The following is a 14,122-nucleotide window of genomic DNA, read 5'->3' as shown; positions in this document are numbered from 1 at the left end:
TGTTCTGATATGACAGAAAGAAACATTTAACTCAGCCTTGAAGGAGATACACATACTATCTTAGATGTTCTGATATGACAGAAAGAAACATTTAACTCAGCCTTGAAGGAGATACACATACTATCTTAGATGTTCTGATATGACAGAAAGAAACATTTAACTCAGCCTCGGAGGAGATACACATACTATCTTAGATGTTCTAATATGACAGAAAGAAACATTTAACTCAGCCTCGGAGGAGATACACATACTATCTTAGATGTTCTGATATAACAGAAAGAAACATTTAACTCAGCCTCGGAGGAGATACACATACTATCTTAGATGTTCTAATATGACAGAAAGAAACATTTAACTCAGCCTCGGAGGAGATACACATACTATCTTAGATGTTCTGATATGACAGAAAGAAACATTTAACTCAGCCTCGGAGGAGATACACATACTATCTTAGATGTTCTAATATGACAGAAAGAAACATTTAACTCAGTCTCGGAGGAGATACACATACTATCTTAGATGTTCTAATATGACAGAAAGAAACATTTAACTCAGCCTTGGATTAGTGACACTTACTGTCCTAATATGATACAAAGAAACATTTTAGGATAAAATTGCTTTAATTTGTTACAAACAAGTAGCAAATGTGCTGACACAAGTAACCAAATATAAGCACTGGATAGAGATATTTTTACTTATAATTGACTTATATTTTGGCACTTCACTTTGTGACAAAGTCTTTAAAGCAGCTGGTGTCAAGTAGGGTTTAACACTTTTTATTGCTGTGGTAAAGGCATCAAACTTCGACCAGTGCATTGTATAGTGCATCAACTTAGGCCTGAGTTAAATACTGTTCACACTGAAAAATTATCATATTTGATTACCATTGAGTTTTTGACTCAGGACCAGTCAACACTCACAGTCAATCAAATAATTGTTAGGATAATGCTTGATTGTTTATCTGTATTCTATCTTTTAACGTTTTCGACTGCTCATAGAAAAGTGTAAATTTTGAAAGTACAATTATATATGTCCTAATTTTTGAGTTACTGAAGGTGTAATCAGTGGGGTGCCCAGTTTTTCTAAAGTGGATTTGGGGAGGGCAGCAATACCGCCAAATTTGAAATCCCCAGTTGGTTCAGATAGAGGCATGGAACTTAATGGAAAACTCAGGGGCAAATCAAAAAATCTATAATGGAGGCGGTGTGCCCCTGGGGTCTTTGAAGCCAACTCCATGTAGAGGGTCCCTCCCCTTTTAAAGCTATATTCTGTGGTAAATTTCAACTAGAATTTATAGGTCTAACGGAAAAGTTGTGCTGTTAAAACTCTTGAATCTCTCTGGCTGATTTTGGGATGTAAAAAGTCAATTCAAGTTTGATAGTGAAACAACAATCTTTAGAAACTTACTATTCACTCGAAAAAGATCCAGCTACTTACCTCATCCAAACCTCAAATGCACTTTTTACATTTTGCGTTCTGTTATTGCTGGGGGATCCCCTCTCCACATTTTGCCTTTAATCCGAGGGAAAATACACCCACTTACCAATTCCATTTGATGTTTATGCTTCTCAATCTGTCATCCATGGGAGAAACTATGAATCTACTCCATTTATGTTGTTACTTTTCAAAAGAAAACACTGGAATCTTATCGTCAAGATAACAATTTTATTTTAAGAAAAGAATTTAAATATATATTTTGTTCCAATTATTAAAAACAAGTTATCTTGCGACAAAGGATACAAGTTCATTTGCATATTAAAAGAAAAGTATTGATCCTGCATCACACTAGTGTAAGTCATTGGTTCTGAGTAGTCCATGCTGAATAGACATGGTTCCTAACCATCCTCCTACTTCAAATATTACTACAAAGTATTCTAATAGTGAGAAGATGATTGCATTTCTGGTACTGAACTGAACGGTAAAAGGGGATTAATTGTGAAGCACTTTATGGGACTTTAACTCCTCAACAACATTGATTACTAATCACTCTTCAGAATCAACAAATTGCCTAGAGCATATTGATACTGCAAAACTCAACAGACTCAGACATCACATCCATAAGAAAATAGAATGCTGACACCACTCAGAATTGATAAGAAGTAAGTTTTGCAACAAACTATGTACGAGTTGAGACTCCGATTGGAAATCACCTGTTGTACATGTTGGCCTTAAACTTTGCATTTACTGTGTCTGTTGTATATGCAGATAACTGAGGTTTGCTATTATCTTTGTACATGTAGACAGAGATTTGCCATTATTGTTGTACATGCAGACTGAGGTTTGCTGTTGTTGTACGGGCAGACTGAGGTTTGCTATTGTTGTGCATGCAGACTGAGGTTTGCTATTATTGTTGTACATGCAGACTGAGGTTTGCTATTATTGTTGTACATGCAGGCTGAGGTTTGCTATTGTTGTACATGCAGGCTGAGGTTTGCTATTGGTGTGCATGCAGGCTGAGGTTTGCTATTGGTGTGCATGCAGACTGAGGTTTGCTATTGTTGTGCATGCAGACTGAGGTTTGCTATTTTTGTGCACGCAGATTGAGGTTTGCTATTATTGTTGTGCAGGCAGACTGAGGTTTGCTAATATTGTTGTATATGCGGAGGTTTGCTATTGTTGTGCATGAACACTGAGGTTTGCTATTATTGTTGTACATGCAGACTGAGATTTGCTATTGTTGTGCATGCAGACTGAGGTTTGCCATTATTGTTGTGCATGCAGACTGAGGTTTGCCATTATTGTTGTGCATGCAGACTGAGGTTTGCCATTATTGTTGTGCATGCAGACTGAGGTTTGCTATTGTTGTGCATGCAGACTGAGGTTTGCTATTATTGTTGTACATGCAGGCTGAGGTTTGCCATTGTTGTTTATGCAGAATAATGGTTGCAATCATTGGTACACACAGGAAAACAGTTTGCAATTACTGTTTCCGTTGTTTATGCAGACTGAGGTTTGCCATTATCTGTTATACATGTTGGACTAAGATTTGTGATCACCTGTGCATAAGCTGGACCAAGGTTTGCAATCAAATGTTATACACCTGAACTAACATTTGCATCACCCTGTTGTACATGCTAGAATAAACTTTGCATTTATTGTTGTCCATGCTGAGTGAGGTTTGCTATTATTGTTGTACATGCATACTGAGGTTTGCAATGATCTATTGTAGATGTTGGTGTCTACAAAGTTTGAAATTCTTCCAAGCTTTCCAATTTTTGACCTCTGTTGACCACAAATTACCTTTGACCTCCACCAATTTCTTGTGCCCAAAGTGCAAGAAATCATCCAATATGTACCTTTTCTGTTATGTTACATGCTTAGGCCTCACACACACACATTTACACCCATTCATATATGCACACACCATCACATTGATACCTTTGGCCTTCAGCAAAGAATCAAAGAACATTTATTCACAAAAGAACAGCCTATCAAGATTAGAAAATTTGCAGCGACTTTCAATTTATTCATTAAGATAATCAGACAAGCTATTTGACATGGTTTGAAGTCACTGATTTATCTTGAAATAAATATTTGCAATACTTAGTATTCAAGTGAAACATAAAACTACAACTCATCACTGATCATAAGCCTCATTTTAATGCGGCTGCTTGGGCTGAAACTGTTACATCTGCATTATTATCAAATGCTAACATAGCTTGAAATTTCACCAGGTTGTTCACAATCCCTTGGACAAGGTTGACAATCCTTTAGCATCTTTGAAAATGCTTGCAAAGTGAATGAAGCAATGTGTTAGACTTAATTGGGGTAATTTGGCATAAAAGGGGAAGCCCAATGTATTGTTGAATATTAACTGGGACCAGCTAATGATATCCTCTGAATGAGGGAGTTTGTACACTGGTGCAGGATTAAAACAAATCCAAACAATCAAATTTGTTCAGTCATTTTTCTCCGTCGTCACACGAGAGTAAAATAAGAGGTATGGGGTATCAAATAATTCCTGAGATTCAGACGGTTGGTTGATGCAGCTTTCAAATTCTTGCTCTGATAAGGCAGATACTTGGTCATCATCGAACAGCACCCATTCATATTGATCCACTGGTTGTGGACTCTCCCTGGATTTACTATCTTGTGTGCACACAGCTTTCAGCTTGGGTACTCGGACATAGGAAAGATAATGACCACTGGAGCTAGAGGATCCAGTGTGAGAAACAACACTCATTAACTGGTATGTATCCATCCTCTGCTGACAGGCCTTGGTGCACCACCTCTCCATTCTAATGCTTAAAGGTGTAACCATAACATCATTTAACTTTGGTATGCTTCCTCCTGGTGAGAACCTGAACAAATAAAGGTCAATCAAAAACAAAATTAAATGAAGAAAATTAATTTTTTGCAGTTTGATTACATGTCGTGAGATGTTCAAATTTCCTGGGATAGGCAAGCAGGTATTGTAATGACTTGAAGGCACTGATGTCCATATATTAGGAGGGATGAATATTATATGACTTAAACACACTGATGTCCCTAGATTCAGCAACTCTACCCATCATAAGGATGGCAATAGAACTTCTGACTTGAGTGGTAGTAACTACAGTAGTTTAAATGAATGATTCAGCAACTCTGCCTATCATAAGGATGGCAAAAGAACTACTGACTTGAGTGGTAATAACTACATTAGTGTAAATGAATGATTCAGCAACTACCCATCATAATGGCAATAGAACTACTGACTTGAGTGGTAGTAACTACATTAGTTTACTCTACCCATCATAAGGATGGCAAAAGAGCTTCTGACTTGAGTGGAAGTAACTACATTAGTTTGAATGATTCAGCAACTCTACCCATCATAAGGAGGGCAATAGAACTATTGACTTGAGTGGTAGTAACTACATTAGTTTAAATGAATGATTCAGCAACTCTGCCCATCATAATTATGGCAATATAACTTCTGACTTGAGCGAAAGTAACTACATTAGTTTAAATGAATGATTCAGCAACTCTACCCATCATAAGGAGGCAACAAAACTACTGACTTGAGTGGTAGTAACTACATTAGTTTGAATGATTCAGCAACTCTACCCATCATAAGGAGGGCAATAGAACTATTGACTTGAGTGGTAGTAACTACATTAGTTTAAATGAATGATTCAGCAACTCTACCCATCATAAGGAGGCAGAACTTCTGACTTGAGTGGTAGTAACTACATTAGTTTAAATGAATGATTCAGCAACTCTGCCCATCATAAGGATGGTGATAGAACTATTGACTTGAGTGGTAGTAACTACATTAGTTTAAATGAATGATTCAGCAACTCTACCCATCATAAGGAGGCAATAGAACTTCTGACTTGAGCAAAAGTAACTACATTAGTACAAATGAATGATTCAGCAACTCTACCCATCATAAGGATGGTAATAGAACTATTGACTTGAGTGGTAGTAACTACATTAGTTTAAATGAATGATTCAGCAACTCTGCCCATCATAAGGATGGCAATAGAACTACTGACTTGAGTGGTAGTAACTACATTAGTTTACTCTACCCATCATAAGGATGGCAATAGAGCTTCTGACTTGAGTGGTAGTAACTACATTAGTTTAAATGAATGATTCAGCAACTCTGCCCATCATAAGGATGGCAATAGAACTTCTGACTTGAGTGGTAGTAACTACATTAGTTTAGATGAATGATTCAGCAACTCTACCCATCATAAGGATGGCAATAGAACTTCTGACTTGAGTGGAAGTAACTACATTAGTTTAAATGAATGATTCAGCAACTCTACCCATCATAAGGATGGCAATAGAACTTCTGACTTGAGTGGAAGTAACTACATTAGTTTAAATGAATGATTCAGCAACTCTGCCCATCATAAGGATGGCAATAGAACTTCTGACTTGAGCGGTAGTAACTACATTAGTTTAAATGAATGATTCAGCAACTCTACCCATCATAAGGAGGCAGAACTTATGACTTAATGGTAGTAACTACATTAGTTTAAATGAATGATTCCGCAACTCTACCCATCATAAGGAGGCAATGGAACTTCTGACTTGAGTGGAAGTAACTACATTATTTTAAATGAATGATTCAGCAACTCTACCCATCATAAGGATGGCAATAGAACTTCTGACTTGAGCGAAAGTAACTACATTAGTTTAAATGAATGATTCAGCAACTCTACCCATCATAAGGAGGCAACAAAACTACTGACTTGAGTGGTAGTAACTACATTAGTTTAAATGAATGATTCAGCAACTCTACCCATCATAAGGAGGGCAAAAGAGCTTCTGACTTGAGTGGTAGTAACTACATTAGTTTAAATGAATGATTCAGCAACTCTACCCACCATAAGGATGGCAATAGAACTTCTGACTTGAGTGGTAGTAACTACATTAGTTTAAATGAATGATTCAGCAACTCTACCCATCATAAGGAGGCAACAAAACTACTGACTTGAGTGGTAGTAACTACATTAGTTTGAATGATTCAGCAACTCTACCCATCATAAGGAGGGCAATAGAACTATTGACTTGAGTGGTAGTAACTACATTAGTTTAAATGAATGATTCAGCAACTCTACCCATCATAAGGAGGCAGAACTTCTGACTTGAGTGGTAGTAACTACATTAGTTTAAATGAATGATTCAGCAACTCTGCCCATCATAAGGATGGTGATAGAACTATTGACTTGAGTGGTAGTAACTACATTAGTTTAAATGAATGATTCAGCAACTCTACCCATCATAAGGAGGCAATAGAACTTCTGACTTGAGCAAAAGTAACTACATTAGTACAAATGAATGATTCAGCAACTCTACCCATCATAAGGATGGTAATAGAACTATTGACTTGAGTGGTAGTAACTACATTAGTTTAAATGAATGATTCAGCAACTCTGCCCATCATAAGGATGGCAATAGAACTACTGACTTGAGTGGTAGTAACTACATTAGTTTACTCTACCCATCATAAGGATGGCAATAGAGCTTCTGACTTGAGTGGTAGTAACTACATTAGTTTAAATGAATGATTCAGCAACTCTGCCCATCATAAGGATGGCAATAGAACTTCTGACTTGAGTGGTAGTAACTACATTAGTTTAGATGAATGATTCAGCAACTCTACCCATCATAAGGATGGCAATAGAACTTCTGACTTGAGTGGAAGTAACTACATTAGTTTAAATGAATGATTCAGCAACTCTACCCATCATAAGGATGGCAATAGAACTTCTGACTTGAGTGGAAGTAACTACATTAGTTTAAATGAATGATTCAGCAACTCTGCCCATCATAAGGATGGCAATAGAACTTCTGACTTGAGCGGTAGTAACTACATTAGTTTAAATGAATGATTCAGCAACTCTACCCATCATAAGGAGGCAGAACTTATGACTTAATGGTAGTAACTACATTAGTTTAAATGAATGATTCCGCAACTCTACCCATCATAAGGAGGCAATGGAACTTCTGACTTGAGTGGAAGTAACTACATTATTTTAAATGAATGATTCAGCAACTCTACCCATCATAAGGATGGCAATAGAACTTCTGACTTGAGCGAAAGTAACTACATTAGTTTAAATGAATGATTCAGCAACTCTACCCATCATAAGGAGGCAACAAAACTACTGACTTGAGTGGTAGTAACTACATTAGTTTAAATGAATGATTCAGCAACTCTACCCATCATAAGGAGGGCAAAAGAGCTTCTGACTTGAGTGGTAGTAACTACATTAGTTTAAATGAATGATTCAGCAACTCTACCCACCATAAGGATGGCAATAGAACTTCTGACTTGAGTGGTAGTAACTACATTAGTTTAAATGAATGATTCAGCAACTCTACCCACCATAAGGATGGCAATAGAACTTCTGACTTGGGTGGTAGTAACTACATTAGTTTAAATGAATGATTCAGCAACTCTACCCACCATAAGGATGGCAATAGAACTTCTGACTTGAGTGGTAGTAACTACATTAGTTTACTCTACCCATCATAAGGATGGCAATAGAACTTCTGACTTGAGTGGAAGTAACTACATTAGTTTAAATGAATGATTCAGCAACTCTACCCATCATAAGGATGGCAATAGAACTTCTGACTTGAGCGGTAGTAACTACATTAGTTTAAATGAATGATTCAGCAACTCTACCCATCATAAGGAGGCAGAACTTCTGACTTGAGTGGTAGTAACTACAGTAGTTTAAATGAATGATTCAGCAACTCTACCCATCATAAGGAGGCAATGGAACTTCTGACTTGAGTGGAAGTAACTACATTAGTTTAAATGAATGATTCAGCAACTCTACCCATCATAAGGATGGCAATAGAACTTCTGACTTGAGCGAAAGTAACTACATTAGTTTAAATGAATGATTCAGCAACTCTACCCATCATAAGGAGGCAACAAAACTACTGACTTGAGTGGAAGTAACTACATTAGTTTAAATGAATGATTCAGCAACTCTACCCATCATGAGGAGGGCAATAGAGCTTCTGACTTGAGTGGTAGTAACTACATTAGTTTAAATGAATGATTCAGCAACTCTACCGACCATAAGGATGGCAATAGAACTTCTGACTTGAGTGGAAGTAACTACATTAGTTTAAATGAATGATTCAGCAACTCTACCCATCATAAGGAGGGCAATAGAACTTCTGACTTGAGTGGTAGTAACTACATTAGTTTAAATGAATGATTCAGCAACTCTACCGACCATAAGGATGGCAATAGAACTTCTGACTTGAGTGGAAGTAACTACATTAGTTTAAATGAATGATTCAGCAACTCTACCCATCATAAGGATGGCAATAGAACTTCTGACTTGAGTGGTAGTAACTACATTAGTTTAAATGAATGATTCAGCAACTCTACCCATCATAAGGAGGGCAATAGAACTATTGACTTGAGTGGTAGTAACTACATTAGTTTAAATGAATGATTCAGCAACTCTACCCATCATAAGGATGGTAATAGAACTATTGACTTGAGTGGTAGTAACTACATTAGTTTAAATGAATGATTCAGCAACTCTAACCATCATAAGGAGGCAATAGAACTATTGACTTGAGTGGTAGTAACTGAATAACTTTAAATGAATGACACAGCAATTTTACTCATCATAGGGAGGGCAACAAAACTACTTACGTGTGTGATAGGGCACTGAAGCGCTTTAAATGTACAACCATAACATCTGGTAAGTCATCAAATAGGAGAAACCTCTCTGCTTCTGTGAGATGGAGACAGCTGTCACAGAAATATTTATTAGTGTCTGTAAGCCTTTCACCAAGGGTAAACTCTGAGAGGGCCCAATCAAGGGATCCCTGGGATAAAGTCACATCTGAAGAAAAAAACATCACAACAGTCAAATGATTTCAAAACAGTTACATATAATCCATGGAACTTACAAGTTGGGGTATATTACCAGTGTGAACCTGAGGAATGATATCAACCAGAGAGCCAGCAAGCATTGTCATTCCTTACCATATAATTTGCTCAAAATTCCACATAACTATCTGACTAATGTAGAGCAAGTTAGTTAAATTTGTCCAAGAATTAAGTGAGAACCAGAAAAGATCAGAGATTTCCAGCCCTTATCTGAAGCACTCCCATGTGGGCATTTAGCATTAATTCACTGATAAGTATAGAATGTTTATTCCAAAATGTTTCAATATCCAGAAGAAACAGTCTTCCTATGTGAAATATGACACATAGATGTCTGAGCAAATGGACATCTTCTTTTACCAATATTAAGCTCGACAATCAGCTCTACCAGCATCCATTCCTTTCATTTGTTATTAATGAATGAGAGTTAAGTTTTCAAATTCACCAGTTACTCACCAAAAGCACCGTTTGTTCGAACGCATCAATTTGGTGAATGAAGTTACGTCGGCAAATAGGCAAAACGAGCAACTTGAAGTTAGCACTCCCATTTCCACAACAAATAGACTCTTACATGTGATTGCCTATGATATATTACGTACACATTGCGATCGTAGGTATACAGCCTACCATGCCCAGTTGGTACGTACACAGCGGTACACAGCGGTGCACATAATACACTCTCACACTCAAACCACATTTCATAAACCTTTGTTCGAAAACAACAGTTGAGCAAACACAGCAACATTCAGCAGAACAACAGTTGAGCAAACACAGTAGCATTCAGGAGAACAACAGTAGAGCAAACACAGTAGCATTCAGCAGAACAACAGTTGAGCAAACACAGCAGAACAACAGTAGAGCAAACACAGTAGCATTCAGCAGAACAACAGTAGAGCAAACACAGTAGCATTCAGCAGAACAACAGTAGAGCAAACACAGCAACATTCAGCTGAACAACAGTTGAGCAAACACAGTAACATTCAGTACAACAACAGTAGAGCAAACACAGTAGCATTCAGCAGAACAACAGTAGAGCAAACACAGTAGCATTCAGCAGAACAACAGTAGAGCAAACACAGCAACATTCAGCTGAACAACAGTTGAGAAAACACAGTAACATTCAGTACAACAACAGTAGAGCAAACACAGTAGCATTCAGCAAAACAACAGTTGAGCAAACACAGCAGAACAACAATAGAGCAAACACAGTAGCATTCAGCAGAACAACAGTTGAGCAAACACAGCAGAACAACAGTAGAGCAAACACAGTAGCATTCAGCAGAACAACAGTAGAGCAAACACAGTAGCATTCAGCAGAACAACAGTAGAGCAAACACAGCAACATTCAGCTGAACAACAGTTGAGCAAACACAGTAACATTCAGTACAACAACAGTAGAGCAAACACAGTAGCATTCAGCAGAACAACAGTAGATCAAACACAGCAACATTCAGCAGAACAACAGTAGAGCAAACACAGTAGCATTCAGCTGAACAATAGTTGAGCAAACACAGTAGCATTCAGCAGAACAACAGTTGTGCAAACACAGTAGCATTCAGCAGAACAACAGTAGAGCAAACACAGTACCATTCAGCAGAACAACAGTAGAGCAAACACAGTAGCAGAACAACAGTTGAGCAAACACAGTAGCATTCAGCAGAACAACAGTTGAGCAAACACAGTACCATTCAGCAGAACAACAGTAGAGCAAACACAGCAGCATTCAGCTGAACAACAGTTGTGCAAACACAGTAGCATTCAGCAGATAACAGTAGAGCAAACACAGCAGCATTCAGCAGAACAACAGTAGAGCAAACACAGTAACATTCAGCTGAAAAACAGTTGAGCAAACACAGTACCATTCAGCAGAACAACAGTAGAGCAAACACAGCAGCATTCAGCTGAACAACAGTTGTGCAAACACAGTACCATTCAGCAGAACAACAGTAGAGCAAACACAGCAGCATTCAGCTGAACAACAGTTGTGCAAACACAGTAGCATTCAGCAGAACAACAGTTGAGCAAACACAGTAGCATTCAGCAGAACAACAGTTGAGCAAACACAGTACCATTCAGCAGAACAACAGTAGAGCAAACACAGCAGCATTCAGCTGAACAACAGTTGAGCAAACACAGTAGCATTCAGCAGAACAACAGTTGAGCAAACACAGTAACATTCAGCTGAAAAACAGTTGAGCAAACACAGTAGCATTCAGCAGAACAACAGTTGAGCAAACACAGTAACATTCAGCTGAAAAACAGTTGAGCAAACACATTACCATTCAGCTGAAAAACAGTTGAGCAAACACAGTAGCACTCAGGAGAACAACAGTTGTGCAAACACAGTAGCATTCAGCTGAACAATAGTTGAGCAAACACAGTAGCATTCAGCAGAACAACAGTTGTGCAAACACAGTAGCATTCAGCAGAACAACAGTAGAGCAAACACAGTACCATTCAGCAGAACAACAGTAGAGCAAACACAGTAGCAGAACAACAGTTGAGCAAACACAGTAGCATTCAGCAGAACAACAGTTGAGCAAACACAGTACCATTCAGCAGAACAACAGTAGAGCAAACACAGCAGCATTCAGCAGAACAACAGTTGAGCAAACACAGTAACATTCAGCTGAAAAACAGTTGAGCAAACACAGTAGCACTCAGGAGAACAACAGTTGAGCAAACACAGCAGCATTCAGCTGAACAACAGTTGTGCAAACACAGTAGCATTCAGCAGATAACAGTACGGCAAACACAGTAACATTCAGCTGAAAAACAGTTGAGCAAACACAGTAGCATTCAGCAGAACAACAGTTGAGCAAACACAGTAACATTCAGCTGAAAAACAGTTGAGCAAACACATTACCATTCAGCTGAAAAACAGTTGAGCAAACACAGTAGCACTCAGGAGAACAACAGTTGTGCAAACACAGTAGCATTCAGCTGAACAATAGTTGAGCAAACACAGTAGCATTCAGCAGAACAACAGTTGTGCAAACACAGTAGCATTCAGCAGAACAAAAGTAGAGCAAACACAGTACCATTCAGCAGAACAACAGTAGAGCAAACACAGTAGCAGAACAACAGTTGAGCAAACACAGTAGCATTCAGCAGAACAACAGTTGAGCAAACACAGTACCATTCAGCAGAACAACAGTAGAGCAAACACAGCAGCATTCAGCAGAACAACAGTTGAGCAAACACAGTAACATTCAGCTGAAAAACAGTTGAGCAAACACAGTAGCACTCAGGAGAACAACAGTTGAGCAAACACAGTAGCATTCAGCAGAACAACAGTTGAGCAAACACAGTACCATTCAGCAGAACAACAGTAGAGCAAACACAGCAGCATTCAGCTGAACAACAGTTGTGCAAACACAGTAGCATTCAGCAGATAACAGTACGGCAAACACAGTTAAAGTATGTGATATGACTTTTATTCCTACCACAAGAATCATTTGACTCTGTCGGTGGTTCAATCTGGTTTAATTCTAAATCTTCCTCTTCTTTCTTCAGACGATGGACAGGTACACTAATGTCCTGAAACTCTTCGCATCTTTCTGTATAGTTCTCACATTCCATACACTTTGTCCTCAGAACTAGTGACCCCTGAAACAGACTCTGGCTTATGCCCTGGTGTTGCAAAATAACAACTGGTGCACCAGACATGGTAGTGTCCCTAGAAGGAGACTGCAGCCCAGGTTCCATCTCATCTGAACTCTTTACATCTCCAATGCAGTCACCCTCCTTGTTAATATCTCCCAAAGGTGAGGAGGGTGGAATATGTTGTTTCTTTTTCTTTAATATATTTAATTTACTGAAAATAGTTGGTTGATTGGTCAACTTATAAAGTCTCTTGATACCCAGAGATTTTTTCTTCTCTAGTTTCATATCTTTCAGGACATCCTTTTTATCGTGAGTATTTTCTCCTCTTTTGGGGTGTTCACATTCCAATTGTTTATTTCTCATACTCTTTCGTCTGAACTCTTTGCTTCTTTGCCCATCTCCTTTCTCATTTGACACTCCTGCAACTGTACTATTTCTGACCACCAAGTCTCCAGAAGGAGGGCCATAAGAGAGATGCTTTCTAGCAGCAGATGGACTCTCCACACCTCTCTTTTGTGATTTGTTCATGCTAGGGCTACATCCACCTTTGAGAGACCCCTCAGTCTTTGAGGTGGTTGGAGTTCTGCAGACAACCTCACAGATGTTGTTGTTCATGGCATCTTTATTACCACAGCTCATATCCTTGGATATCCTTTCGCGAACTTCCTCTAGAGATGAAAGTAAGGAACAAAGAAGCTCTTGGGCATCGTGCTGGAGGTAGCCTTCAAACATCGGATTGACAGTTCTGAGAGGAAAGTAAAAGAACTTTGTGATAGATTCACTAGATTCTCATCACAATACAAACATTGAACCACCATATAAAATCAAAACATCAAGTAACTTAAAAAATTTGCACCCACTTCCTAAATCAACGGACACTCATGGTGATGCTGAAGTGACATTCATTGAGAAGTTTCTGCTACAATGGTATGAATTTTAAAGACTCACTATGTCATATTAATGAGTCACTGTCTGACCTTGACTATGTCGATATTGAAAAAACACCACACCATGTTTCCGTGAGGAATGGACCCATTTCACATATAATTAGACAAATCCCAGCAGATTGTGTAATCCATTATCAGCAGGTCTACATACAGCAGGTCTACATACCCATCATCAGCAGGTCTACATACAGCAGGTCTACATACCTATCATCAG

At 38.3% G+C, this 14,122-nt stretch overlaps 1 protein-coding gene across 1 annotated transcript in view; it reads right to left on the bottom strand.

The window, feature by feature from the left end:
- Nucleotides 1–1,651: 1,651 nt before the first annotated feature.
- The window catches only part of LOC139959580 (ubiquitin carboxyl-terminal hydrolase 1-like), a 42,433-nt gene continuing 29,962 nt past the window's right edge, over nucleotides 1,652–14,122 (bottom strand). The window contains exons 5-7 of the mRNA XM_071957296.1: nucleotides 12,802–13,706; nucleotides 9,119–9,311; nucleotides 1,652–4,301 (exon numbers count right to left, since the gene is read on the bottom strand). Coding sequence (XP_071813397.1) covers nucleotides 3,899–4,301; nucleotides 9,119–9,311; nucleotides 12,802–13,706 — 1,501 coding nt within the window. The 3' untranslated portion in view covers nucleotides 1,652–3,898. The remainder of the gene's footprint in view (nucleotides 4,302–9,118; nucleotides 9,312–12,801; nucleotides 13,707–14,122) is intronic.

Source organism: Apostichopus japonicus, chromosome 19, assembly GCF_037975245.1.
Source record: "Apostichopus japonicus isolate 1M-3 chromosome 19, ASM3797524v1, whole genome shotgun sequence".
NCBI lineage: Eukaryota > Metazoa > Echinodermata > Holothuroidea > Aspidochirotida > Stichopodidae > Apostichopus > Apostichopus japonicus.
The sequence above is the reverse complement of the archived record's forward strand: the minus strand, read 5'-3'. Positions and strand labels throughout refer to the sequence as shown.